General features: G+C 38.1%; 3 protein-coding genes across 3 annotated transcripts; 2 read left to right on the top strand and 1 right to left on the bottom strand.

The window, feature by feature from the left end:
* The first annotated feature begins 228 nt into the window (after window positions 1–228).
* LOC132548861 (uncharacterized protein CXorf65 homolog) lies at window positions 229–12,130 on the top strand. The gene is made up of 5 exons (XM_060212758.1): window positions 229–276; window positions 10,422–10,508; window positions 10,677–10,793; window positions 11,618–11,689; window positions 11,964–12,130. Exons 1-5 carry the CDS (start codon window positions 249–251, stop codon window positions 12,128–12,130), a joined length of 471 nt encoding a protein of 156 aa, XP_060068741.1. The 5' UTR covers window positions 229–248.
* A 7,496-nt stretch (window positions 12,131–19,626) lies between these two features.
* On the top strand, window positions 19,627–20,079 carry LOC132548866 (uncharacterized). Its single transcript, XM_060212762.1, has one exon. It carries the CDS (start codon window positions 19,627–19,629, stop codon window positions 20,077–20,079), a length of 453 nt encoding a protein of 150 aa, XP_060068745.1.
* Window positions 20,080–22,080: 2,001 nt separating this feature from the next.
* On the bottom strand, window positions 22,081–27,487 carry LOC132548867 (uncharacterized). Its single transcript, XM_060212764.1, has 3 exons — window positions 25,308–27,487; window positions 24,771–24,862; window positions 22,081–23,214 (listed from the first exon to the last, which is right to left on the bottom strand). The coding sequence occupies exons 1-3, from the start codon at window positions 27,485–27,487 to the stop codon at window positions 22,211–22,213; spliced, it is 3,276 nt and encodes a 1,091-aa protein (XP_060068747.1). The 3' UTR covers window positions 22,081–22,210.
* Window positions 27,488–27,779: the final 292 nt, after the last annotated feature.

The raw sequence follows: 27,779 nt of genomic DNA on the forward strand, positions 1-27,779 counted from the left end.
CCTATAAGTAGATGTATATTTAAATGTCAAAAATTGACCCTCGTTAATACATGCCTTATTAGCACACTAAACAGTGTGCGATCTTAGCAATAACACCTCAAGTTTTTTTCAAAACAGGCACAAGTTGAACAGTTGTTTGGAATTCGTCGAGCAGGATAAAACTGGCCGTGTCATGCTGTGAAGTTGACAACTATGTAATTTTCAAATAGAACAACAAACAAGTGCAAGTTTTACTAACCTGAACAAACATGGTGTATGTGACGGTGCGATACGGAGGTATGTATGGAGTTCTAGGCTATTTTAATGTAAAAACTTTATGTAATTAAGTCAACCAGTTATCAAAGAATTGTAAACATTTTCTCTGCGCCTGTGTATAGAATACAGGTTAGTACATAATTGATATTTAGAAAAAAAATCTTAGATTTATGTTTGATGCCCGTGAACTTTTGTAAATAATCTAATTTTTAACAGCGTTTATTTCCAGACAGTTAATTTACAAATGTCCAATATCATTCATGATGCACAACAGCCAGTATACAAGTTTAAATAAACGTTATTCCGCGGTAGAGTGAAAAATGATAGCAATGTTTTTTTCATAATACATATATTCTTAAATGAGATTGTTTGATCACAATTAAGATGGAGAGTTTGTAATAGTGGTATATATAGGGGGAGATTGTAGTCATTTCTTCCTGTTATAGCGGGGGGAGGGGGGTTGTAGTAGTGGTATATATAGAGGGAGATTGTAGTAATTTCCTGTTATAGTAGGCGGGGAGTTTGTAGTAGTGGTATATATAGGGGGAGATCGTAGTAATTTCTTACTGTTATAGCAGGCGGGGAGTTTGTAATAGTGGTATATATAGGGGGAGATCGTAGTAATTTCTTACTGTTATAGCAGGCGGGGAGTTTGTAATAGTGGTATATATAGGGGGAGATCGTAGTAATTTCTTACTGTTATAGCAGGCGGGGAGTTTGTAATAGTGGTATATATAGGGGGAGATCGTAGTAATTTCCTGTTATAGTAGGCGGGGAGTTTGTAATAGTGGTATATATAGGGGGAGATCGTAGTAATTTCCTGTTATAGTAGGCGGGGGGTTTGTAGTAGTGGTATATATAGGGGAGATCGTAGTAATTTCCTGTTATAGTAGGCGGGAAGTTTGTAATAGTGGTATATATAGGGGGAGATCGTAGTAATTTCCTGTTATAGTAGGCGGGGGGTTTGTAGTAGTGGTATATATAGGGGGAGATCGTAGTAATTTCCTGTTATAGTAGGCGGGAAGTTTGTAGCAGTGGTATATATAGGGGAGATCGTAGTAATTTCCTGTTATAGCGGAAAGGGGGGGGGGGGGGTTGTAGTAGTGGTATATATAGGGGGAGATCGTAGTAATTTCCTGTTATAGCAGACGGGGAGTTTGTAGCAGTGGTATATATAGGGGAGATCGTAGTAATTTCCTGTTATAGTAGGCGGGAAGTTTGTAATAGTGGTATATATAGGGGGAGAATAATTCCTGTTATAGCAGGCGGGGAGTTTGTAGTAGTGGTATATATAGGGGGAGATCGTAGTAATTTCCTGTTATAGTAGGCGGGGGGTTTGTAGTAGTGGTATATATAGGGGAGATCGTAGTAATTTCCTGTTATAGTAGGCGGGAAGTTTGTAATAGTGGTATATATAGGGGGAGATCGTAGTAATTTCCTGTTATAGTAGGCGGGGAGTTTGTAGCAGTGGTATATATAGGGGAGATCGTAGTATATATAATTCCTGTTATAGCAGGCGGGGAGTTTGTAATAGTGGTATATATAGGGGGAGATCGTAGTAATTTCCTGTTATAGTAGGCGGGGAGTTTGTAGTAGTGGTATATATAGGGGGAGATCGTAGTAATTTCCTGTTATAGTAGGCGGGGAGTTTGTAGTAGTGGTATATATAGGGGGAGATCGTAGTAATTTCCTGTTATAGTAGGCGGGGAGTTTGTAGTAGTGGTATATATAGGGGAGATCGTAGTAATTTCCTGTTATAGGAGGCGGGGAGTTTGTAGTAGTGGTATATATAGGGGGAGATCGTAGTAATTTCCTGTTATAGCAGGCGGGGAGTTTGTAGTAGTGGTATATATAGGGGGAGATCGTAGTAATTTCCTGTTATAGTAGGCGGGAAGTTTGTAATAGTGGTATATATAGGGGGAGATCGTAGTAATTCCCTGTTATAGCAGGCGGGGAGTTTGTAGTAGTGGTATATATAGGGGGAGATCGTAGTAATTTCCTGTTATAGTAGGCGGGGAGTGTGTAGTAGTGGTATATATAGGGGGAGATCGTAGTAATTTCCTGTTATAGCGGAAAGGGGGGGGGGGTTGTAGTAGTGGTATATATAGGGGGAGATCGTAGTAATTTCCTGTTATAGGAGGCGGGGAGTTTGTAGTAGTGGTATATATAGGGGGAGATCGTAGTAATTTCCTGTTATAGCAGGCGGGGAGTTTGTAGTAGTGGTATATATAGGGGGAGATCGTAGTAATTTCCTGTTATAGCGGAAAGGGGGGGGGGGTTGTAGTAGTGGTATATATAGGGGGAGATCGTAGTAATTTCCTGTTATAGTAGGCGGGGAGTTTGTAGTAGTGGTATATATAGGGGGAGATCGTAGTAATTTCCTGTTATAGTAGGCGGGAAGTTTGTAATAGTGGTATATATAGGGGGAGATCGTAGTAATTTCCTGTTATAGGAGGCGGGGAGTTTGTAGTAGTGGTATATATAGGGGGAGATCGTAGTAATTTCTTACTGTTATAGCAGGCGGGGAGTTTGTAGTAGTGGTATATATAGGGGGAGATCGTAGTAATTTCCTGTTATAGCAGACGGGGAGTTTGTAGTAGTGGTATATATAGGGGGAGATCGTAGTAATTTCCTGTTATAGTAGGCGGGAGGTTTGTAATAGTGGTATATATAGGGGGAGATCGTAGTAATTTCTTACTGTTATAGCAGGCGGGGAGTTTGTAATAGTGGTATATATAGGGGGAGATCGTAGTAATTTCCTGTTATAGTAGGCGGGGAGTTTGTAATAATGGTATATATAGGGGAGATCGTAGTAATTTCCTGTTATAGCAGGCGGGGAGTTTGTAGCAGTGGTATATATAAGGGGAGATCGTAGTAATTTCCTGTTATAGTAGGCGGGGAGTGTGTAGTAATGGTATATATAGGGGGAGATCGTAGTAATTTCCTGTTATAGCAGACGGGGAGTTTGTAGTAGTGGTATATATAGGGGGAGATCGTAGTAATTTCCTGTTATAGTAGGCGGGGAGTTTGTAGTAGTGGTATATATAGGGGGAGATCGTAGTAATTTCCTGTTATAGCAGACGGGGAGTTTGTAGTAGTGGTATATATAGGGGGAGATCGTAGTAATTTCCTGTTATAGTAGGCGGGGAGTGTGTAGTAATGGTATATATAGGGGGAGATCGTAGTAATTTCCTGTTATAGCAGACGGGGAGTTTGTAGTAGTGGTATATATAGGGGGAGATCGTAGTAATTTCCTGTTATAGCAGACGGGGAGTTTGTAGTAGTGGTATATATAGGGGAGATCGTAGTAATTTCCTGTTATAGTAGGCGGGGAGTTTGTAGTAGTGGTATATATAGGGGGAGATCGTAGTAATTTCCTGTTATAGCAGGCGGGGAGTTTGTAGTAGTGGTATATATAGGGGGAGATCGTAGTAATTTCCTGTTATAGCAGACGGGGAGTTTGTAGTAGTGGTATATATAGGGGGAGATCGTAGTAATTTCCTGTTATAGTAGGAGGGAGGTTTGTAGTAGTGGTATATATAGGGGGAGATCGTAGTAATTTCCTGTTATAGGAGGCGGGAAGTTTGTAATAATGGTATATATAGGGGAGATCGTAGTAATTTCCTGTTATAGTAGGCGGGGAGTGTGTAGTAGTGGTATATATAGGGGGAGATCGTAGTAATTTCCGGGGAGTGTGTATAGTGGTATATATAGGGGGGGTAATTTCCTGTTGTAGTAGTGGTATATATAGGGGGAGATCGTAGTAATTTCCTGTTATAGCGGAAAGGCGGGAAGTTTGTAATAGTGGTATATATAGGGGGAGATCGTAGTAATTTCCTGTTATAGTAGGCGGGAAGTTTGTAATAGTGGTATATATAGGGGGAGATCGTAGTAATTTCCTGTTATAGTAGGCGGGAAGTTTGTAATAGTGGTATATATAGGGGGAGATCGTAGTAATTTCCTGTTATAGTAGGCGGGAAGTTTGTAATAGTGGTATATATAGGGGGAGATCGTAGTAATTTCCTGTTATAGTAGGCGGGGAGTTTGTAGTAGTGGTATATATATAGGGGGAGATCGTAGTAATTTCCTGTTATAGCAAGCGGGGAGTTTGTAGTAGTGGTATATATAGGGGGAGATCGTAGTAATTTCCTGTTATAGCGGAAAGGGGGGGGGGTTGTAGTAGTGGTATATATAGGGGGAGATCGTAGTAATTTCTTACTGTTATAGCAGGCGGGGAGTTTGTAGTAGTGGTATATATAGGGGGAGATCGTAGTAATTTCCTGTTATAGTAGGCGGGGAGTTTGTAGTAGTGGTATATATATAGGGGGAGATCGTAGTAATTTCCTGTTATAGCAGGCGGGGAGTTTGTAATAGTGGTATATATATGGGAGATCGTAGTAATTTCCTGTTATAGTAGGCGGGAAGTTTGTAATAGTGGTATATATAGGGGGAGATCGTAGTAATTTCTTACTGTTATAGCAGGCGGGGAGTTTGTAATAGTGGTATATATAGGGGGAGATCGTAGTAATTTCCTGTTATAGTAGGCGGGAAGTTTGTAATAGTGGTATATATAGGGGGAGATCGTAGTAATTTCCTGTTATAGTAGGCGGGAAGTTTGTAATAGTGGTATATATAGGGGGAGATCGTAGTAATTTCTTACTGTTATAGTAGGCGGGAAGTTTGTAATAGTGGTATATATAGGGGGAGATCGTAGTAATTTCCTGTTATAGTAGGCGGGAAGTTTGTAATAGTGGTATATATAGGGGGAGATCGTAGTAATTTCTTACTGTTATAGTAGGCGGGGAGTTTGTAGTAGTGGTATATATAGGGGGAGATCGTAGTAATTTCCTGTTATAGTAGGCGGGAAGTTTGTAATAGTGGTATATATAGGGGGAGATCGTAGTAATTTCTTACTGTTATAGTAGGCGGGGAGTTTGTAGTAGTGGTATATATAGGGGGAGATCGTAGTAATTTCCTGTTATAGTAGGCGGGAAGTTTGTAATAGTGGTATATATAGGGGGAGATCGTAGTAATTTCCTGTTATAGTAGGCGGGGGGTTTGTAGTAGTGGTATATATAAGGGGAGATCGTAGTAATTTCCTGTTATAGTAGGCGGGGAGTGTGTAGTAGTGGTATATATAGGGGGAGATCGTAGTAATTTCCTGTTATAGTAGGCGGGGGGTTTGTAGTAGTGGTATATATAGGGGGAGATCGTAGTAATTTCCTGTTATAGTAGGCGGGAAGTTTGTAATAGTGGTATATATAGGGGGAGATCGTAGTAATTTCTTGTTATAGTAGGCGGGAAGTTTGTAGTAGTGGTATATATAGGGGGAGATCGTAGTAATTTCCTGTTATAGTAGGCGGGAAGTTTGTAATAGTGGTATATATAGGGGAGATCGTAGTAATTTCCTGTTATAGTAGGCGGGGAGTTTGTAGTAATGATATGTGTAGAGAGTTCGTCGTGAGAACGCAGAGCTGTTTGCTCTACAAGACATTAATGAGGAACGTGACCCTTGACATACAAAATTTACATACTGTTGACCTTTTGACGTGTTGATTTAAATTCTTCCACTGTTAAAATTCTGTGTGGCATACAGAGAGATCGTCTTTGAAATAGAAACTGACCAAGTTTTTTTAGCCACCTCGAAAGTAATCTCCTAATGTTAGATATCTGTAAGTCTTTATTTTGTCTATCTGTAACCTAGCTCTCGCGTCGACTCATCACATATGCAGCTTCCGGGTACCAACATATATCATTCAAAGCATTGCAAATTACTGATGCATGAAATGAACATATAAAATAACGATGACCTAAACAGACGTTACAAGCCAATACTAGGCACTGAATGATATCGCCAGGCTATTATTCCATTCTGTGTAGTAAATCGACAATTATCGGATACAAATGGCCGACACGAACGCAACCGGGTATTTTCGTATTTGAACTGATGCTGACCCATGATGACCGAGGAGCTGGTGAATCGTGGCGCATGACCATTTAGTTTTAAAATATATCATCATTTAGCAGTATTACAAGTAAGTATGTAGATAATTTGTGGATATACTTGTTTGGAAAATGTGTACTTTTTTACCTTCTTAAAAACGTAATCTTTCTAAGGTAAAATGTCATTACAGTTAATTAATCACCTGAGCTGTGTTATACGGCATTGTCTTTCCTTTTTAATTCCAGCTCCCGTTAAACACAGTTGGCCATAATTTAAGGAGCATTCCATTCAGTAATGAAAATTTTAATAGAAATTTATTTTTACTCTTGCAAAATATAGACCTTGTCGCACTCTTGCAGTGTCTACTTTTTTGTTTGGTGCCGTATGTCACCAAGTGATACATCCGACTTAACGACCACGCGAAACAAAAGGGGGTACCAGCGTTGGTATGTGTATTACTGCTAAATCATACATGTGATCATGCTGTATTTAAAGATGGTTCGAAAATTGACAAATGCTTAAAGATAGCAAGCTGCGGGCATGGTTAAAGGTGGTTTGGCTGACAGGCAAGTAGTTGGAAGTTTTGATGTCAGCCATTGTGTGATTTCATTGATAATGCAACTTTGGAACAAAACTGAGCATGTTTACGAGAGTCCAAGGTCTTGAAGTCCTCTAGAGGCTTCACTTAGATAATAAAGACTTCTGTGTAGACAGACAAGTCGAGCCCCATTCACCGTTGCCGACAGACACAGAGTACAGTGAAACGTCAAAGTTCGCGTTAGCCGGCTTTCTGTAAACAGACGTTTAAACAAAAGGCGACATCGCTCCCGCCAACCAGCAAAACGTCCTCTGTTAACTGGAGAGCACAAACAAGAAAGATTGGCACGTGACCACCGGACATGGGATATAAGATTCTAGCGAAGAAGCCACAGGTTTGGTTTTTTTAGTTCCACGGACGGCAGGGAACGTGTTTGGAGACCGAGAAGTACGTGGTGGCCGTGTTACTGTTTGGGGTGCTTTTCTCTAAAGTGTAAGCTGCTTTTGCAAGCCCTTGATGGAACTTTCAATGGATAGAAATACGTTGATGATATCCAAATGATATATTTGTTCCTCATTTCAAGGCAGACAACCGTCCTCTAATGAATGACAATGCTAAACTACACAGAGTGCAAGTGTAGTACTATCTTCAATGATATATTGATGACATCTTGTCTTAGAATTACAAGAAATTTATTGACCACGTCCATCGTATATACCAACAAAAATTGAAAATCAAAGACACGACAAACACTCCTACAGCTACTTATCACATTTTTTTCCAACAACGAAGCCAACATGGACAGCTTTCCACCAAGCTGTATGATAAACGTGATGTTTTTAATTTCTTTATTGCGAATTTTCCATTTCCGGATAGCAATATCCCTGCATCCTCAGCTTACGGTGTTAACAAGTCGCAGTTGATCGATGTCAAGGACCTGTTCCCATTATCTCGATTTTTGTGAATTTTTTTTTCAAAAGATGCAAGTTGATGAAAACACTATGGGAAAGTATCTTTGCGCGATATGAAGACACGTATTGGTTCAGTTGAAAACTTTGTTCCTGTTTGAGAACGTGACATTACATGGCGCGTGTCGTCAATGAAGAAGGAGACGCTTACTCTTCGGAACACCTGGTCATCCTTAATATTGAAAACTTACTTCATAACCTTCGACTTGTTTGCTTCATTTAGCCACTGTTGTGTATATAATAAGTCTGTATCGTTTTATAAACACTCTCTTCTGTTATTAAATATTGTCTGATAAAGCGGTATCAAGCTAGGTCGCAATAAGAGCATTGAAAGATGTGACAGTAATTAACAGTTTATTTAGGATTGTTGCCCAAAGTAACTTTATGGTCTAAATACATACAACTACAGCAATATTGATGGACAAAATATGTCTTAAGTTTGACAATTAATTAACCAGTGTGGCATTAATATTTTCTTGCATAGAAACTGTTGGACGCAAGCATGATGTGCTGGAATATTAGGTAGAAGACTGCCATAGTTCTCAAATTACTTCTACTCTAAATTTTGTTTTCAGATTTTTAAAGCGATTGTCTGAAGCCCAAACATCTTTTTCAAGTGCATAATACAATTCTATAGAAGTTTATATGTTCCGTCTTATTCAATGTCATTGAACTAAATTGAATGTTATTTAATTTTGCAGAAGACTTAACATTCCACCTCCGACAGCAGTGTAAAGATAGAAAGGTCTTCACCGACATCCAAAGCAGCCATCAACCAGTGCATGCCAACACCAGTATATTTGACCAGAATGAAAGAAATAACACCAAACCGCCAATGAGAAGTAATGACCTGTGCCATGAGTGAAGTTGGACAACATAAAGAGGACACTGTTCAAGCATAAGGGAATATCATTTGGTTTTTAATACAAGCAATATAGTGCATCAGTCATAACTGTCTTATAAAGAAAATATTCTGTTTAATGTGTTATATATAAATCATGTACTTCTTAAAAGTTTTTAAAGGAATTCACAGAAAAGCTGACAAATGTAAGTTCAGAATGAGAATCTGCAAGTATCATAGTATATAACAAAGGGACAAAACAGTGTATATTTATACAAAGAAATGCGTCCAAACAAGCTTTTATCTGACGTTCAACATCTGTGTTGGCGATATTGTATGAATAAAACAATAGATAATTATTCAGGTCGTTTCTTATTTTATATTTACAGCAACCAACCATACTTTGTTTCTAAATCTCCGCATCAATGTTGATGAGAATGATAACTAGTTTCTTTCTTCTCTTGAGCAAGTTTAATTCCTGAAACCAACATCTATATATCTGGAAAGCAGAACACTTTTCTAACAGTCCCAAAAGCATTGTTACAATACCAGTTACCAAATTTAAAGCTTGGTTCCCATCAAGAATTGTGGACTAAAAACTGTAGCTTCTCGGACCATGGGAATGAATGAAAGGGATGAAGAATAAATATCGCAACTAAAAAGGAATCAGATCAAACAATATCTTGTAGAGAAATATATAATCGGTACACTAAATGATAATTCAAATACATATATCTCAAACATCGGCAAAGGACATGGATTTTAAACATGTATATGTAATGCATAATGCATATATACACCCGAGTAAAATTTTCATTCTATGAAATTTAAATCAATATTCACATATCGAAGTCCCGCTATATCGGACTTTTTGACTTGGTCCCTCGAAGTTCGAAATACCGAAGTTTGACTGTATAAAAGTTAATTCTAAAGTAGCACACTCCTAGTAGGAAAACGCTTATTAATTGGTCGATTTCTTCGCGTTATTGAATACAGATATGTTTCATTTTTACTCACATAGGTTTCTGATTAAACCTCTGCGTTTGAAAACTTTGATACAAGATTTGTGGAGATCTTTCGAGGTGTTTCGTTATTACAGGGTTCCGTAGTATCTGTTACAGGAGGTGGAGAGCAACTACAATCACACCCATAACTTCTATATATTATTTTTCATGGTAGTAGTTTTCCATGAAATAACTATTCAATGTCATCAAAACGGTCAGTAGAAGCACTAGGCCTAATATCTGCTGTTTCCTTTCGATATCAACAGCACTAGTTGTTTTTTTATTATTATTTTGTTCAGTCTATTTCGTGGTAAAATCATAATCTACATGGTTTCTAGCGGTACAGAAATAGTAATATCGGCTCACATTAAACTCTGTGCCTAAATATATGAAAATTATTTTCCCCATCAGATAGAAACTAATTCATCGAGAAACACACAGTATTCTGTTTACTTCTGATATGTCGTTGATGCCTTTTTGATCTTATTTACGTTTTCTGGTATCAATACTCCTCCTGATAATTCGCATTGCGTCTAAAACACAAGTCCTAAAGTAACTAAGTTGACTGGTGAGTCGAACCATTACGTGTCCAAAACGTGTCCGTGTGAATCTGATACATGACAGACTGACAAGGTTGTTTACATGCCCATAGCAGGATTCTCATTCCGAGATTTCCCTGTTTGTATTACTACGCGAAACATGAAATATCACACACAACGGCACAGGAACACGGGCAGGCGCGTCCTGGTATAAATCAGAAGGACGCACAGACATTATCAAAAAAGCAATGTCTTTTATTATTATTGTTACTACTATTATAGTATGAAGTGTCCCATTTTTTATAATATTATATTACAATGTTATTTTACAGACTGCGAGGAGGAAATCTTTAATCCGTTCTGTCGAGCCCGCAATCTATTACGGAGTATCAAACAGAAATGCCGGTGTAAGACTGACTGTAGGTAATCCTAGCTCCTCGTCACCACAACTCACGCGAACCTCTCTCCAGTAACGACACAGAAAAATAATCATTTGATTTACAATTCCGATAACTCTTGTCAAGTTTTCATTTCTCCTACTGCCTGCAGATAATGTTTACTTACTTCACAATTTCTTTTTCTTTCAGTTGATATTGAACTTTGCGATGAATCCGGTAATATCAAATTTCTCAGAGACGTTCCGAACAGATATGCTAATGAGATATTGACGGAGAGGGAGACATTAGTCCTTCTGAGAGTCGACAGTAAGTACAGTTAGTGTGAGAGAGACATTAGTACTTGTGATGGATGATAGTAAGTTAGTGTACACCGTAATCATGGATGTATACAGTGTACAGCTCTGTCTGTCTATCTGTCTGTCTGTCTGCCTCTCTCTCCCTCCCCCCACCTCTCTCTCTCTCTCTCTCTCTCTCTCTCTCTCTCTCTCTCTCTCTCTCGTTAACAAGAGATCTTTGAGATCTATCGTCGACTAGATTGATATTTTAGATTATGGATCCTGTTGACAATTTAGCAGTACAAGCATTCAAAATAAATGATTTACAGTATATTTGAGAAGACAAGTGTCATACTCTATAATATATACCCACTTTTCTGGCACATACAGAAGATCGCAGCAATCAAGGCCAGAGCAACGTTTTCTTCAAAATTCCATGCTGATTGTACAGAGGGACAAGAAATATTTATCTTTATTTTCTAGAGAATAAGATGCACCGTCTCCTTTTCCCCACAGAGAAACATAAAGAGATATCAACCCCTCTGTACGCAAAGTCATAGTTTTGAAAAATTGATTCCCATATACCTTGTGAAGATTTATACATTAAAACACCCGAATAGAAGGTTTGGATTAACAGAATTTAAAACTCGCAGAAATTAAAGATAAAGCCAAGTCGTTGTAGCAAGGATGTTTGTGGAAATACTGCAGTTAGCATAGTGTTCAGACCCCCATTTTGTTATCATGAAGTGGTACTATTATTTGGTGAATGTCTTGGCAGATTTTGTTTCGGAAATATCATTAGTGTTACGCCTTCTTAAGTAAGTGGTTGTGACAAGGTTTTATATTTATTTACAGAAACGATAGGAACCCCCGACACCTATATACCGCTACTGAATGACGAAGAATCTATCAACGATGACTTTACAGGTAAGCTATTTAATCAGTATTCATATTTGTTACTGTTTTACTAAATAGGCAGTAAACATCATGAATATTCATGAACACAAACCACTTACTTGAATACTCCACCTCTAATTAATCTAATTGGTGATAGTTGCTTAAATGCCACGATATACAACCCAGAAATGGCGTTCCTTGGTTCCGCTACGAACAACAAAACAAAACAATCCACATACTTATGTAACCTCGCTTTTCGAACACATCATATAAACACACTTTTATATTCATGTATATTTTTCAGCCAGGCTAGCGGGAAGAGGAATGTTTGACAGTCGACCCGGAAGCAGAAGAGTCAGGTCAAATACGCGGAGACAAAAAACTGAGAAAAATGGTGACAGAGACCGCTCCAAAGAAAAATTAAAATCAGCTCGTCCTGAGAAAAGGTCCAAATCGAGACAAGGCAAATAAGGAGCAAGATTGCCAATCAACTTTCTTTAAATTTTATTTGTATTATTGACAGATGTCATATATTTTTTTATAACTCCAGTTTAGGTCGCTGGCTAATATCACAGGCAGAGGTTGTCTGTGCACCGGAAGTGAAATCTTGTTAACGCGGTTGTTTGAAAAGTCGACTTGTTGGCATCCTGCAGAAAGTCACACACTACGGTGAACAGTGATGAAATTTGGTGATCACATGTTGTTGAGTTTTGGATATACTGACAAATGCGTTCACTGACCCTCAGCAGCAAACTCCACAGCGAGACCTATAATTAGATAATATATATATGTTTCCACTGGTTATTGGTCTTTTTATTTAATGTCTTTGACAATCGTTCACCCTACAGAACTGGTTAAGAGTAAAGAATTTGTACTTGGTCGCTCAGACTAGAACCAATACACAATATGTCAACAGTTCAACTGTAGACAAAACTTTCTGTCTCTATAATGATAATTTAATGCTAATATTCACGTGTATTATGCTATAATTGATAAGTAAATTTTTACATATTATCCTCATATATTTACATTTCCGGTGTGTATCCTCTATATAGACCTACCAACGAAATTGACGTTTACACTTCGATAAACCTTAAGCGTATGAATACATTGGCAATTAATGTCAATGCGCAGTGATTTTTTTTTTCAAAGTTCTAACATTTAATAAACCTTTATTAAATTAAATATTTTGAATAAATATAAGTATTATGATAAAAGGAAAAAAATGTTGTAAATTTAGATAGGAAATAATTGAAATAAATGATGCTATATTGTGGAACTATATTTGCTTACGTCTTGTGTATGACAATTGTTCCCGCCAAATTGCAGTCAGCTGTTCGGCTATTCCATCAGATGTCGGGTATTCTCGCCTAAGCGTGTAATGTCCAAACAATTGAAACCAGAATTTTTTTACAGATATTTTCAATGACGCGCGTTACAACAAACAAGTTGATCATCCTCACTAATTTTTTTCAGACATTATCTTTACTATTCTGAAGTCATTCTCCCCTCTCTCTCTCCTGGATTCCACTTAGAAAAAATTCGTTTGTACCGCCATTACCTGTATTAATGATTACAGCACCCTACTGTCGCTGATGCCCGATACTTACCAAATGATCAGAGAATTAATTATATCGTACAAATATAATGTCACTGACATGTATATCACAATTAAGTCGGTGAAAATGTCCGCTAAGCTGAAACATCTTTTATAGCAATAAAGCATCCTTGGCCAAAAAAAATCTGTTTCCTGTTTCTTCCTGAGAAAAAATAGGATCGGATGGTAGAGATATTATATTATTATTTTGTGTATTTTTGAAATGACTTTTGCTTTTTTATCGCTGATTTCCCAAGTACCGCATAATGGCCATATTTATAAAGGAATTGTGTATACATACATGTATGTATCAGGTATGAATGTATACCTGTGGCAATTATGTATGGCGACCTGTTTATCATACTTAATATCACAATCTGTCCGAACATCTATGTTGTTTGATTTTCTTCAGGACATATGGACAGACGAAGTGGCTAATATATAGACCCATCCTGTCTAAATTTGTTACGGGTATATACATCATACATTTGGTCAGTGTCTGTCAAGGCAATGCATACTTGTCCGAAACTCCTGATTTAGCTATTTGGTATTGGGAATGTTAATAACGTTTTGCATTTTTTTTCTTTATTGTGTTTGTCCGATGTCCGCTTTGGATTTTCCATTCATTGTGTCTTTGTGTGCTGGCGCTATGGTATCCCATTTCTGTTGAGTTTATTATAACAACAATAAACAAATTCACAAATTTGGTTTTGGTCTCCACATTTTATCTGAATTTCAATATTATATGTCTACGGGGAAGTGGAATCAGACAAAATATATATTTATTCGATGTAAACTGACAACATTACAAATATGAAGTCGTTTTATAACAAGTCTGAACTATGGCTCTATCGACTGACTTCTTCCCAGAAAGGTATAGAGAGACATCGTTCTTTACAAACAATGAAAGTGAATTTGCGTCCGTGTAGTGGCCTGTCTGGGAAATAGAACATTAATAAAATCAACATGGATATTTTAGAGTAAACATTTAGCCAAAATGTTGAAAAAATGGGTCGGTAGCAAAATATAGGGATAGTCGGGGAAACCGGAGCCACATATCGCATTTTGCCGAGAATAAAACGTAAAAATGACTTTGATTTTACTACTATGTACAGGCATATTATGACAAAACTGGCGGAGTATGATATGTAGGCTGGGGTGACTGCAGTTGTCTCGTCCTCTCTGCTAGACTTCGCAAAGAAGTACAGGGCTCTCACACCCCATTTTGGGACTGGGGCCCGGGACCCTTAGAATTGGGAAAAATAATGGTGTTTTCCTTAGAATTGGGAAAACTTCGGGTCTAAATTGGGAAAAAAGATACTATTTTGCATTGGGAAATTCGGCCCCAAATCTGACAGATCGAGAGCCCTGAAGTACCAGATGGATCTTTCTCAAATCTCATATGAAGGTTCCTGTTGTTCTCTATAAGTCTTGTCTGCATTTGATTTCGGGTTTGATTAGATAACCAAAATGGCTCACAGGCGGCCATATTGGATTTTGAAAATGAAAGTTTGTTATCGGTATTTATTGAGAAATACAATGTTTGGACAATTCTCGAATTTCTTACGTAAATGCCACTTGGCCCCTTTTGTAACCGAATTCTAACTTCCAAAGGCATTTAACCAGTCTGTGCTGGCGTGCTTTTGTTTTAGAGCAAGACCATTTTTTTTGTCCCAACTGTTCTAGATGGTATATGATGGGCCTCCACATGGTATTCAAAGAGGAAACCACGAACTTACAAAAGGAGGCCTTGTCATTGCTTCAAAATGACCCATACAGACTTAGAACAGTTTTTGTGAGTATCCTTGCACTTAGAGAATATTGTACAACGCACCAGTAACACTTCTAGTGACAGTGGGTGTGTCGTCAACATTTACAGTATTCTGATCAACACGCCTGGGATTTTTCACACATCAAGTAACACTAATCATCATTGGTTATATCTTAAACTCTGTATTATTTTTACCTTTTTATAAACCTTGATGTACAGGTATGTGGGTATGACAATTCATAGTCTTACCTCAAAGTCTGACGGCTAGATATAGGCTATCTTTTCTGAATTTCTAGCAGATCCACTTTTTCCTCCTGATAATTGGAAGATTAAAAGTCATTATTTAAGAAATTTCAATATGACATTTCTAATATGACCCTAAAAAATGGACCAATCCTATCAATTCCTTATTCAATGAAAAATATGTAAATTTTCAGTTAATCTGAAAGCCTGAAAACCCAATTCATCCAAGCATGTTACTGGCCGAAAATCTGGACTCAAGTGTTTCAGGGCTATTGAGGTGTGGTTTAAAGGTCCTCTTTCCTTCACACAGAAAAAAAAAGGAAAAACTCTAGAGATTATGTCCAATATATTTAATTTATATTTGTTAAATATTCCATCACATTAACAAGGATAGATGGTGTATGATAACTTCAAAACAGAAAAAAGAAAATTATGATGCAGTAACAATTCAGAAGAAGAGTAGCAACAGTAATATTTTACTTAAACAAGATTTGTTACTTCGAAAATGACTTTTCGATAAAGCTACTGTACATGCGTCATATATATCTAAAGAATCGTGTAATTAAGCATGGCATATACGAGTCGATGGTAAAACAACACAAATATCATTCAAAATACCACCAACCTTTTCTTAATTCACAAGTACAGTACAGTAAGGGAAGGACTAAGGCACACTCACCAGAAATAACATTTTGGATCACGCACACATAAGTGATCATAATAAGGAGAAAATAACAGTCGATGGTCATGAATTGTTGGAAATACAATTAAGAAGATGATAGATTTAATCACGTCTCTTTTCTGTACAATATCAGAAGTAAATGGTATAATATATAGAACTCCAATAACTGAAGGAAAATGCATATGATACCGTGTGCGAGCTATAGACAGGACATATTTTAAACGTTATGATATATATAACCAATAATAAACTCCGAAGTGACATTCCGATTCTTCTAGGAGCAAACTCAGACTTGCATATAAGTTGAAGAGCCTAGAGTCAGTGTGATGATGTGGGACAGGCTAGAGTCATGTTATGACATGGGACAGGCTAGAGTCAATGTTATGTTGTAGGTAGGACTGGCTACAGTCAATGTTATGATGTAGGACAGGCTAGAGTCAGTGTGATGATGTGGGACAGGCTAGAGTCAATGTTATGACGTGGGACAGGCTAGAGTCAATGTTATGTTGTAGGTACACTGGCTAGAGTCAATGTTATGATGTAGGACAGGCTAGAGTCAGTGTGATGATGTAGGACAGGCTAGTGTCAATGTTATGATGTAGGACAGGCTAGAGTCAATGTTGTGATGTAGGTAGGACTGGCTAGAGTCAATGTTATGATGTAGGACAGGCTAGAGTCAGTGTGATGATGTAGGACAGGCTAGAGTCAATGTTATGATGTAGGACAGGCTAGAGTCAATGTTATGATGTGGGACAGACTAAAGTTAATGTTATGATGTGGGACAGGCTAGAGTCAATGTTATGATGTAGGACAGGCTAGAGTCAATGTTATGATGTAGGGCAGGTAGAGTCAATGTTATGTTGTAGGACAGCCTAGAGTCAATGTTATGTTGTAGGACAGGCTAGAGTCAATGTTATGTTGTAGGACAGGCTAGAGTCAATGCTATGTTGTAGGACAGGCTAGAGTCAATGCTATGTTGTAGGACAGGCTAGAGTCAATGTTATGATGTGGGACAGGCTAGAGTTAATGTTATGATGTAGGACAGGCTAGAGTCAATGTTATGATGTGGGACAGACTAAAGTTAATGTTATGATGTGGGACAGGCTAGAGTCAATGCTATGATGTAGGACAGGCTAGAGTCAATGTTATGATGTGGGACAGGCTAGAGTTAATGTTATGATGTAGGACAGGCTAGAGTCAATGTTATGATGTGGGACAGACTAAAGTTAATGTTATGATGTGGGACAGGCTAGAGTCAATGCTATGATGTAGGACAGGCTAGAGTCAATGTTATGATGTAGGTAGGGCAGGTAGAGTCAATGTTATGTTGTAGGACAGCCTAGAGTCAATGTTATGATGTGGGACAGGCTAGAGTTAATGTTATGATGTAGGACAGGCTAGAGTCAATGTTATGATGTATATCATTATTTACGGCTATACAGAACAGGAAGGAAGAGATGGAAAATCCCGCCAAGCAGCTGATGAGCTATTCGTAAAACAGCTTCTAACTTCATGTAGTGTCCGAACAAACGATGCTACAATTAATAAGGTATTTCGACTAGGAAAGTACCAAAAGGTACAACCGAACAATGCTGTCTGCAATGCACCAAAATCTGGAAGACCTATACTGGTATCGTGTGGATCACCTGAAGTGAAAAAGAATCTTTTCACGAACATCACGGGGGGGTTGCAATTTATGTCAAAGAAGAACTTAAGGGGGTAGAGGTAAACATGAACACATCATTCAAGGAAAGCATTTGGGTAAAAGTCAAGCTAAACGAGAAAGACTGTCTTCTGATTGGGTGTGTATATAAAAGCCCCAATAGTAAGAAAGAAAATGTTGAAGAACTTTATAAACTTATCAACTCAATATCTACACTAAATAATGAATATTCACATAAACTAATAATGGGAGACTTTAATTTGCCAAAAATTGATTGGAATTTAATCTCGGCGAAGAATGATGAAGAAAGCGGTAACTTCATAGAATGCCTAAGGGATAATTTTCTCACGCAACATACCAGAAATTTTACAAGAATGAGGAAAGGTCATGAACCAAGTATTTTGGACCTGATAATAACAAACGAGGATGAGATGGTGAAAGATATCAACTACCAAAGTCCCCTTGGTCACAGCGATCACTTTGTTATGAAGTTTGATTATATATGTTACAAAAATTATCCAGAAAGTTCTATATCCCGTATTTTGTACAACAAAGGAGACTATGAAAGGATAAAAAACGAATTGGAGGAGATCAAATGGGACGAAGTTTTGAAAGTTGATCCGGACACAATGTACACTACATTCACAGGTATCTTCCAAGAGAGCGCTGACAAAAATATCCCAGTAAGAAAAGAAAACAAACAACGTAAATCTAAGGACAAAAATCATCTTCCGCTGAACGATGCTGTGAGAATTAAGATTAACAAAAAACATAGGGCATGGCAAAGATATATGGAAACAAGAACAGAAGCCAAATACAAGGACTACACAAAGTTAAGAAATCAAGTAAAAAGTATGCCAAGAAAAGCACGTCGTGAAATGAAAAGAGAGATCGCCGGAAAGGTTAAGGAAAACCCCAAACAATTCTGGAAATATATCAACTCCAAACGAAAAGTAAAAACAGGAATTTCGGACTTGAAGGGACTAGATGATAACATATCAAAAATTGCCACACAAGACAAGGATAAAGCAGATGTTTTGGCTACATTTTTCAGTAGTGTATTCACAAAGGAACCACCAGGCGACACACCAAAAATGCATAATAAAATAATAAAATACCCATTTCGAGATATCATATGCACTGAAGAAAGTGTCGGAAAACTCCTCTCAGACTTGGATAACAGTAAGTCTCAAGGACCTGACCAAATGCACCCAAAGGTTATGAAGGAACTAAAATCGATCATAAACAAACCGCTAAGTATTATTTTCAACAAATCACTGGAGGATAGTCAAGTTCCATCTGCATGGAAAGAGGCCAACATCACAGCAATATTCAAGAAAGGATCAAAATCGGACCCAGGGAATTATCGTCCCGTAAGCCTCACCAGCATAGTTGGAAAAACCATGGAAAAAATTGTGCGAAATTCCATCGTTAATCATATGGAAAACAATGATCTTTTTAGCAAGAAGCAATTTGGATTTATCGCGAAACGGTCCACAGTTCTCCAGCTCCTTATGGTGCTTGAGGATTGGATGGATATACTAGATCACGGTGGGGAAATTGATGTTATATATATGGACTTTATGAAGGCCTTTGACAAGGTACCACATCGCAGGTTAATTGAAAAATTAAGAAGCTACGGAATAGCAGACCAAGTCGTCAACAGGATAGAAAACTTTCTACACGAAAGGAAGCAGAGAGTACTAGTTAATGGAAAAGCATCCAAAGACCACCCGGTATTAAGTGGGATCCCCAGGGCAGCGTACTTGGCCCAATTCTATTTGTAATCTATATAAATGATCTGCCAGATTATACTTCTTTGAACACCTACCTATTTGCTGATGACACTAAGATTTATAGAGAAATAAAAAGTGATGAGGACAGGAAGGCAATGCAACAAGACTTGGATAAACTGCAAGAATGGTCTAACAAATGGCTTCTAAAATTCCATCCACTAAAATGCAAAGTATTAACAATAAAACAAAAAAGGAAAGAAACATGGACATACCATATGACAGGAGCAGAGGACAACGTGGCGTTGGAAAACATAACTTCAGAAAAAGATATTGGCGTAACGGTGGATAAAGATCTAAATTTCTCTATGCATATGCAACAAGCTGTAAACAAAGCCAACAGTATTGTTGGTCTTATTAGAAGGTCCTTTGTATACTTAGATGAAGTGTCTTTTAAACAACTGTTCAAGGCATTAGTCCGCCCACACTTAGAATATGCCGCAAGCGTCTGGAACCCATACAAAATAAGGGATATCGAATCAATAGAGCGCGTGCAGAGACGGGCAACTAAGCTTATACCGGGGCTGAAAGAACTATCCTACAGCGACCGTCTCAAGAAACTTGGACTCCCGACATTGGCATACCGTAGATTGAGGGGAGATATGATAAACGTTTTCAAAATTATGGATAAATTTCACGATGAAAAAGTCACCAAAAGCATGTTTGATTGAGACGAAAATTCTAAAACAAGAGGCCACTCAAAGAAACTGAAAAAGAAATCATGTAATCTGGACATTCGGAAATACTCATTTGGACTAAGAACTATAGACCTATGGAACAGTCTACCAGAAAAAGTAATCCAATCATCAACAATCAGAGACTTTGAAATTAATTTGGACAATCATTGGAAAAATCTCGAACTGAAATTTAACCATCTGGCTCGTTGCAATTCACTAATCGGAAGTGACTATATAATTGAATTGTATGATTATTATTGATATGGATATAGAGGCACTGTGTGTCTGCGTCCATTAAATATCCTAATAAATCCTAATAAAGGACAGGCTAGAGTCAATGTTGTGATGTAGGTAGGACTGGCTAGAGTCAATGTTATGATGTAGGACAGGCTAGAGTCAGTGTGATGATGTGGGACAGGCTAGAGTCAATGCTATGTTGTAGGACAGGCTAGTGTCAATGTTATGATGTGGGACAGGCTAGAGTCAATGCTATGTTGTAGGACAGGCTAGAGTCAATGTTATGATGTAGGACAGGCTAGAGTCAGTGTGATGATGTAGGACAGGCTAGTGTCAATGTTATGATGTAGGACAGGCTAGAGTCAATGTTGTGATGTAGGTAGTAATGGCTAGAGTCAATGTTATGATGTAGGACAGGCTAGAGTCTGTGTGATGATGTAGGACAGGCTAGAGTCAATGTTATGTTGTAGGACAGGCTAGAGTCAGTGTGATGATGTGGGACAGGCTAGAGTCAATGCTATGTTGTAGGACAGGCTAGAGTCAATGTTATGATGTAGGACAGGCTAGAGTCAATGTTATGATGTCGGACAGGCTAGAGTCAATGTTATGTTGTAGGACAGGCTAGAGTCAATGTTGTGATGTAGGTAGGACAGGCTAAAGTCAATGTTATGACGAGAGACAGACTAGAGTAAATGTTATGATGTAGGACTGGCTAGAGTTAATGTTAAGATGTAGGACAGGCTAGAGTCAATGTTATGTTGTAGGACAGGCTAGAGTCAATGTTGTGATGTAGGTAGGACAGGCTAGAGTCAATGTTATGATGTAGGACTGGCTTGAGTTAATGTTAAGATGTAGGACAGGCTAGAGTCAATGTTATGATGTAGGACAGGCTAGAGTCAATGCTATGTTGTAGGACAGGCTAGAGTCAATGTTATGTTGTAGGACAGGCTAGAGTCAATGTTGTGATGTAGGTAGGACAGGCTAGAGTCAATGTTATGATGTAGGACTGGCTAGAGTTAATGTTAAGATGTAGGACAGGCTAGAGTCAATGTTATGATGTAGGACAGGCTAGAGTCAATGTTATGATGTAGGACAGGCTAGAGTCAATGCTATGTTGTAGGACAGGCTAGAGTCAATGTTATGATGTAGGGCAGGTAGAGTCAATGTTATGATGTAGGACAGGCTAGCATCAATGCTATGATGTAGGGCAGGTAGAGTCAATGTTATGTTGTTAGGACAGCCTAGAGTCAATGTTATGTTGTAGGACAGGCTAGAGTCAATGTTGTGATGTAGGTAGGACAGGCTAGAGTCAATGTTATGATGTAGGACTGGCTAGAGTTAATGTTAAGATGTAGGACAGGCTAGAGTCAATGTTATGATGTAGGACAGGCTAGAGTCAATGTTATGATGTAGGACAGGCTAGAGTCAATGCTATGTTGTAGGACAGGCTAGAGTCAATGTTATGATGTAGGGCAGGTAGAGTCAATGTTATGATGTAGGACAGGCTAGCATCAATGTTATGATGTAGGGCAGGTAGAGTCAATGTTATGTTGTTAGGACAGCCTAGAGTCAATGTTATGTTGTAGGACAGGCTAGAGTCAATGTTGGTTAAGTTGCATACCAGGTTTGATAGAATATAGTTTAAAACTGCAAGAGGAGATCTCCAGACAAGGTTAATATTATGAAAACAAACTAGGAAGTTCATTGGTGATCAAGTCTACCAAATTTGAAAAATGATCAGTTGAAAACAGTGGAAGGATGAACAGACGGACAACATACCATAATTATGTTCAAAATTTTGACGGGTGTGTAGAATATTAAGAACTGCTTCTTAAGGTCATCCTTATCCATTTGGTCAGACAAAATTCAGTATACACTGAACATTCTGTTAATATTCTTTTGCCCGTCTTGATCGTTTTGGACGATCAAGCTTTGCAGTCAAAAACTTATGCTGCTGGCTTGCTTTTCTTTTCCTTGATCCCCTTATCGCTGATTCTATTTCCGCCTCTTCTCCCTGGTCTTTCTGTTCGTCATTTTCATCCGATTTCGTGGCAGTAGTTTCTACCTCCTGCATGTTGTTCCTGTCTTCTTCCAGATCTGAATCATTGTCTTCCACTTCACTTTTGTTTTTTTTCCTTTTCTTTCCTCCTTTCTTTCCTTTCCCTCTACTTGTTATTTTTTCCTTCTTTGTATCTGTTGGATGGCAGTTGGCCATGTGAGACCGCAGGTCAGTTTTTAGTTTGAACCCTATATCACACACAGCACAATGATGGGGCAATTCTTTTGCTTTTCCCTTTGAGTGAAACAGCTGTTTGTGGATTTTTGCGCTGTCCACATTATCAAATTTCTTGTCACAAGCTTTACACACAAGTTTGCCATCATGTGTTTTGATATGCCGCTTTATATCAACTTTATCTCCAAACTTCTTAGGGCAGTGAGGACATGACAGTTCTTTCTTGGCATTGTGTTTGCGTAGTTTATGTTTCTTTAGATCTCCACTTTGCAAGAAACTGTGATCACACACATCACATTTAAATGGCCTTTCCCCAGTATGGGATCGCCTGTGCACTTTCATGTAACTTAACTGCGAAAATCTTTTTTTACATGTAGGACATTCATATGGTTTTTCACCTGTATGAATGCGCATGTGCCGCTTCAGGGTACCGAGTTGTCCGAACGCATTATTACATAATGTACAGGCAAATGGTTTCTCACCAGTGTGTCGCCTACTATGATTAATTAGATGACCACTTTTCCTGAAGCCAACTCCACACACATTGCAGGTAAAAGGCATTCCATCCTTGTGTGCTTTCAAGTGACTGTTGAAGTCCCCAAGGTGGCTGAAGCCTCGTCCACACTGTTTACAAGTGAATGCCTTTGAGCGCTTTCCTTCTAAAAACAGAAATAGAGACAGATGTGTATGTTATACAAATGTATACATGATAACAGAATTTGGTTGAACAAATTTGGTGGTCCTTCATGCGAGCATGCTATTGGCCCAATGTCATGACCCTCAGTCCGTTGGTAATTAAAAAGAAACCTTTTAAAAATTTTATTTCACTTGACCCCTGTGACTTAAAAAATGGATCAAGGAAATTGATCTGAGCAAAGCTGATGGTCCTTCATCCATCATATCATGATCCATGACCTCTATATCGAGAAAAAAAAATGTGTAGCAGAACATGGCCACTCTACTTTCTCTTTTCTTTCCTTTGTTCTCAAATTCTGCGTTAAAACATTTTTGTACTTATGTGAAATGTGGTCAGAATTTGCAGTGACACAAAAAAAACCAGAAAGTTACAGTGAATATTTAAGTAACAAGGGAAATCTAAAATGTAACAGGACTCCAATGTACATTAAAGCTCAGAAAGAGCTGCACAAACAATATAGTGTACTGCATAAGTTGTTGGCAAACAAACCTCACTGCGTTACATGTAGTTATAATTTGGATAGAAAATCAGACTGACGAACAGAAAGGTAACAGACTGTCAAAAAATGGTTGTAGCAATATTGAATAAAAAACAACATTAAAATACCAACATGTCACCATAATGATAATCCAACCTCAAATTCAATAAAACTAGCTAGGGCGAAATCTGAACAATAAAAAGGTTTACTCCTGAAAAACGTACAAGAGAAATAAGACCAGGTGTTCCAAAAGAGAGGCATGTGTTGTGAAGTGGCACCCTGAGAAACAAATCTGATGTTGAAATGACAAATGTTTTAAATACACACTTTGAATACAATTTAAGGTGTGATAAAATGTGTACATATTTTTTATGAATTACCATTGCCAGCAAACATCATTTGGGGTGTTGACTATATACATAGCCTCTGAAAAAATACCAGGAAAATAAGACCAGGCGTTCTGGAAGGGTTAGTGCTCTTTGCTTCATGAAGAACATCCGCCACGTAAATCTTGATCAACAAGTAGCAATGCATTCCTAAATGAGAACAAGGCCAACACAAACAGAAGCACCACTCACACTAATGAACATCGAGCATATCCAAATTGCTATCCTACAAGTAAATTGAATATTTCCCAATGGGATCAACCATCATTCATGATTATTCTAAACTTTTCCATAATCTTCATCAACTTGCATCTCGCGTAAATCTGTGCTGTAGTTAATTTGTCAGTTTTCAACATCTTTCTGTAAAGTCAAGACATAGGAAACAAGCCAATGACTGTAACATGTAAACATCACAGGTTGGGGAAACAGGTCGTTACTATCTAGAAATGGAAAATTAAAGACAGGGAAATAGGAATCATCATGAAAAAGATTGTGGTAAGCCGCTGATTTAAAAGCGTCTGTTGTCCTTGATTTTTAATTTAGATCAATATATCACCTGGTTTTTATGGGGGTCTGAATCTAGGTTACTCCACCAAAAATTCTGAATAAGAAGAAAAGACAAACTGGTAAAGCAGGGCACTTTCAGCTACCTACCAAGCAATTCTGCATGGTTTTGATGAATTTTCACTTGCGTCGGATTAGTATCATCCTTCACAAATGGGACTTTATCTTCTTTCTCTGCAGACCTAGAGGAAATAAAAGCATAGTTCCTAATAAAACCAACTCCACAGCTGAAGGCACTCATCACTATATAATGGTATCCAGCGGAGGAGTAATCGAATCCTCTATTCTACCTACAAATCTGAACAGCGTTGGCTCTATCATCAAAATCCAAATATGAAAATATATACAAAGGATATGTTAGCGATTATTAGAGATACATTTCTAAAGTTTGCTATTTATCAAGAAATTAAAGATGATAAAAATTGGGTTTGATACACTGTTTACCATGAAGCTTATCTGAAACATTTAAGAGGAAAGCTGTTTTGTGTTCCCCCCAATAACATTTAAGAGGAAATCTGTTTTGTGTTCCCCCCAATAACATTTAAGAGGAAAGCTGTTTTGTGTTCCCCCCGATAACATTTAAGAGGAAATCTGTTTTGTGTTCCCCCCCTCCCCCCGATAACTTACACTTCCTGGTCAAGCTGACTCTGTTGATTTACAGCCTTCTTTTCCTTTCGAACACACTGCTGCTTTGTCTCCTGTTTTTTAGCTTTTTCTTTGAAATATCTGGTAATTTTTTTCGGCCTCTGTAGTACACTTAATTCACATTCAATTATGGTATTGAGTGGTTTCAGAGCCACCACAGATTTTTCCATTTGCTCTTTATCTAGACTTTCTTGGCAAACCACATCAACATTCTGTGTTTTTGATGTACATTCCTTTTCAATGTGTACAGATGTTGAATCTGCTTCTGTTTGTTTCACTCTACTAATATTTCTGATTGGAACGAGCAATGCCTTTTTCTTCATGGCACCTGATTTCCCATCATCTGGTCCTTTAACAGTAAGTTCTGTTTTACCACTGACCTGATTTGGGAGTATAACAATGCGAGCGATTTCTCTTCTAAACAGGTTTGTAGTATCAACACCTGGTTCACAAGTACGTGTTAATGTTTCCTTGTCATTTTCTGCTAGTACTGGTGTCAGTTTGGGTTGTCCATCACTCACTGAACTTGTCAGTGATAACAATTTGTTACAAAAAGCAGCATCGTTAACAGGTGTATCAGTGATTAAACCAGCATGTCTTCCTACGTCAGTATCCCCCTGAACAACAGAATCGTTTTTCTCCTGTGACATGTTGGCAGTGCAGTGTTTGGATGATGATGATTCAATATTTTCTGCACTTTTACCAAACATAACATAGTTGTTGTGGTCGTCTGTCGCCACTATATTTTTAGCTTCTGCTGTTTCAGAGGTACATTGGTGTCTCTCTTTATCAAGATCTTCCAACTTTGCGCCTTCACTGTCTTGTACTTTATCAATATGTACATGAAGCCCTAAGCGGTGCATTTCATTCTGAATGTGGAGTGGCTGTTCCGTTGACTGTACACGTGAAATTGGTTGTTCATTTGGTCCTTCAACTCCTTCAGACGTGTCCTTCGATTTTTTCTGTATGGCAGTATGCCTCTTACCATCTATGTAGTTCACTCTAAAAATGTTTGTTGGGTCTGAATTTAAAGGAAAGTTTTGACTCTCCCAGGAGTTAACATCACTTCTTAAAACCTGTGTATCATCTTGGTATCTTCCAGTCAAGCTTGTTTTTGCATGTGTTTGAATTGCTTGGAATAAGCTTTCAGAGATTTGTGAAGGTGCAGCCAATCCCTTCGATGTCACGGTAAATTTGCGATTGTATGCACTATCAACAACTTGTGGTTGGTTAAACCCTATTTTAGCTATAACATTGTCAGAGTGTCTCTTTATATGCATATCAAAAGCTGTGTTCCCATCAATGTTCCAATCTGTATTCTGTTGCACAATTCCACCGGCAGAGCCTAGTTCTGTCATCAAAAGAGCTTTACCAGGTTGTCCATTTGGTTGTGATTCTGCATTGTCAACATATTCCTCTATAGTCTCTATAACAGCATCTATAGGAAGTGACTCCTCATGTATCGTGGGAGAATCTTCGGCGATGACAGAAAAATCCTCCTGTGCCTTTTGGAGAACAATGGACGTTGATGATATTCTGTCAACATTTATAACAGTAGTTGTGGTGCATTGTTCCGGATTAACAATACATTCTGTTATATCAGTTGCCATTGGTTTCCAAGGTACATCTATATTGTCAGCAGAGAGTCCTACTTGTTGAATTCGGAGCTGATCTTGATTGACTTCAAAACCTTGCTGTCCTATCCTTACTTGTGATTGCAACTGTTCTGGTTTATCAATAACAGAGGATCCTACCCATGACGTTTTCTCTGGAGAGGAAAGTGCTGGCTGCAAAACTGAAACTGTGGACCCATCTTCTGCCAATGTCCTGTTGACATTTTTCACAAGAAGATTTTTAAGGGATGGTGTGCTTACAATTGAAGAGGAAGCAGGTTGATGGGAAAGCACACCTGAACCAAACCTTTGCTGAATAATAGCAGATGAAATCTGGTTCGCATTTGAGGAAGAATCTGTGATTATTTCTAAAGCTGGATGTACTGTCAAGACTGGTGAAGAACCTTGGTTGGACAAAGACACTTGAATTATGGGTATTTGTATTTCTTTTGGCGAATGTGTTTCTGAAAAAACTGTAGATGACACTGGAACTTGCAAATCCTGGGAGGACGATCCCTGTAATTCATTGGTAAACTTTGCAGAATCCATCACAGAAATGAAGGTTTTCTAAGTGATTGTTTCAGACCCATATAAGGAGATTACCAGTATGATTTGTATTCTCTTTTCTACAAGACAATGTCATCACTCTAGAAACATATCCCTGGTCATCTCAGATCCTCTATCTGAAAAGAAAAAATAACAACATGAATATGATTTTGACTATTTCCTAGAAGTATTTTATTGTTACACAAACACATACAGAACATCACACAATAGATAGTTACTTTTTTTGCAGTTTTTTTTTTTTTTGTGAAAAAAATGTTTTCCCTAGATAACAAGA

The sequence above is a fragment of the Ylistrum balloti genome, unplaced genomic scaffold (genome assembly GCF_031769215.1).
Source record: "Ylistrum balloti isolate Yb309-2 unplaced genomic scaffold, AGI_CSIRO_Ybal_v1 Utg370030, whole genome shotgun sequence".
Lineage (NCBI taxonomy): Eukaryota > Metazoa > Mollusca > Bivalvia > Pectinida > Pectinidae > Ylistrum > Ylistrum balloti.

What these genes read in the sequence shown, in the direction of transcription:
- LOC132548867 (XM_060212764.1), bottom strand. Translation starts at nt 27,487, where the DNA reads ATGGATTCTGCAAAGTTTACCAATGAATTACAGGGATCGTCCTCCCAG. An exon ending in AGTCAGCTTGACCAGGAAGT is followed by an intron (nt 24,863 to 25,307) that starts GTAAGTTATCGG and finishes TATTTCCTCTAG; the next exon opens with GTCTGCAGAGAAAGAAGATA. An exon ending in AAACCATGCAGAATTGCTTG is followed by an intron (nt 23,215 to 24,770) that starts GTAGGTAGCTGA and finishes TTCTGTTTTTAG; the next exon opens with AAGGAAAGCGCTCAAAGGCA.
- LOC132548861 (XM_060212758.1), top strand. Translation starts at nt 249, where the DNA reads ATGGTGTATGTGACGGTGCGATACGGAG. An exon ending in ATGCCGGTGTAAGACTGACT is followed by an intron (nt 10,509 to 10,676) that starts GTAGGTAATCCT and finishes TTTTTCTTTCAG; the next exon opens with TTGATATTGAACTTTGCGAT. An exon ending in TATCAACGATGACTTTACAG is followed by an intron (nt 11,690 to 11,963) that starts GTAAGCTATTTA and finishes TATATTTTTCAG; the next exon opens with CCAGGCTAGCGGGAAGAGGA.
- LOC132548866 (XM_060212762.1), top strand. Translation starts at nt 19,627, where the DNA reads ATGACAGGAGCAGAGGACAACGTGGCGTTGGAAAACATAACTTCAGAA.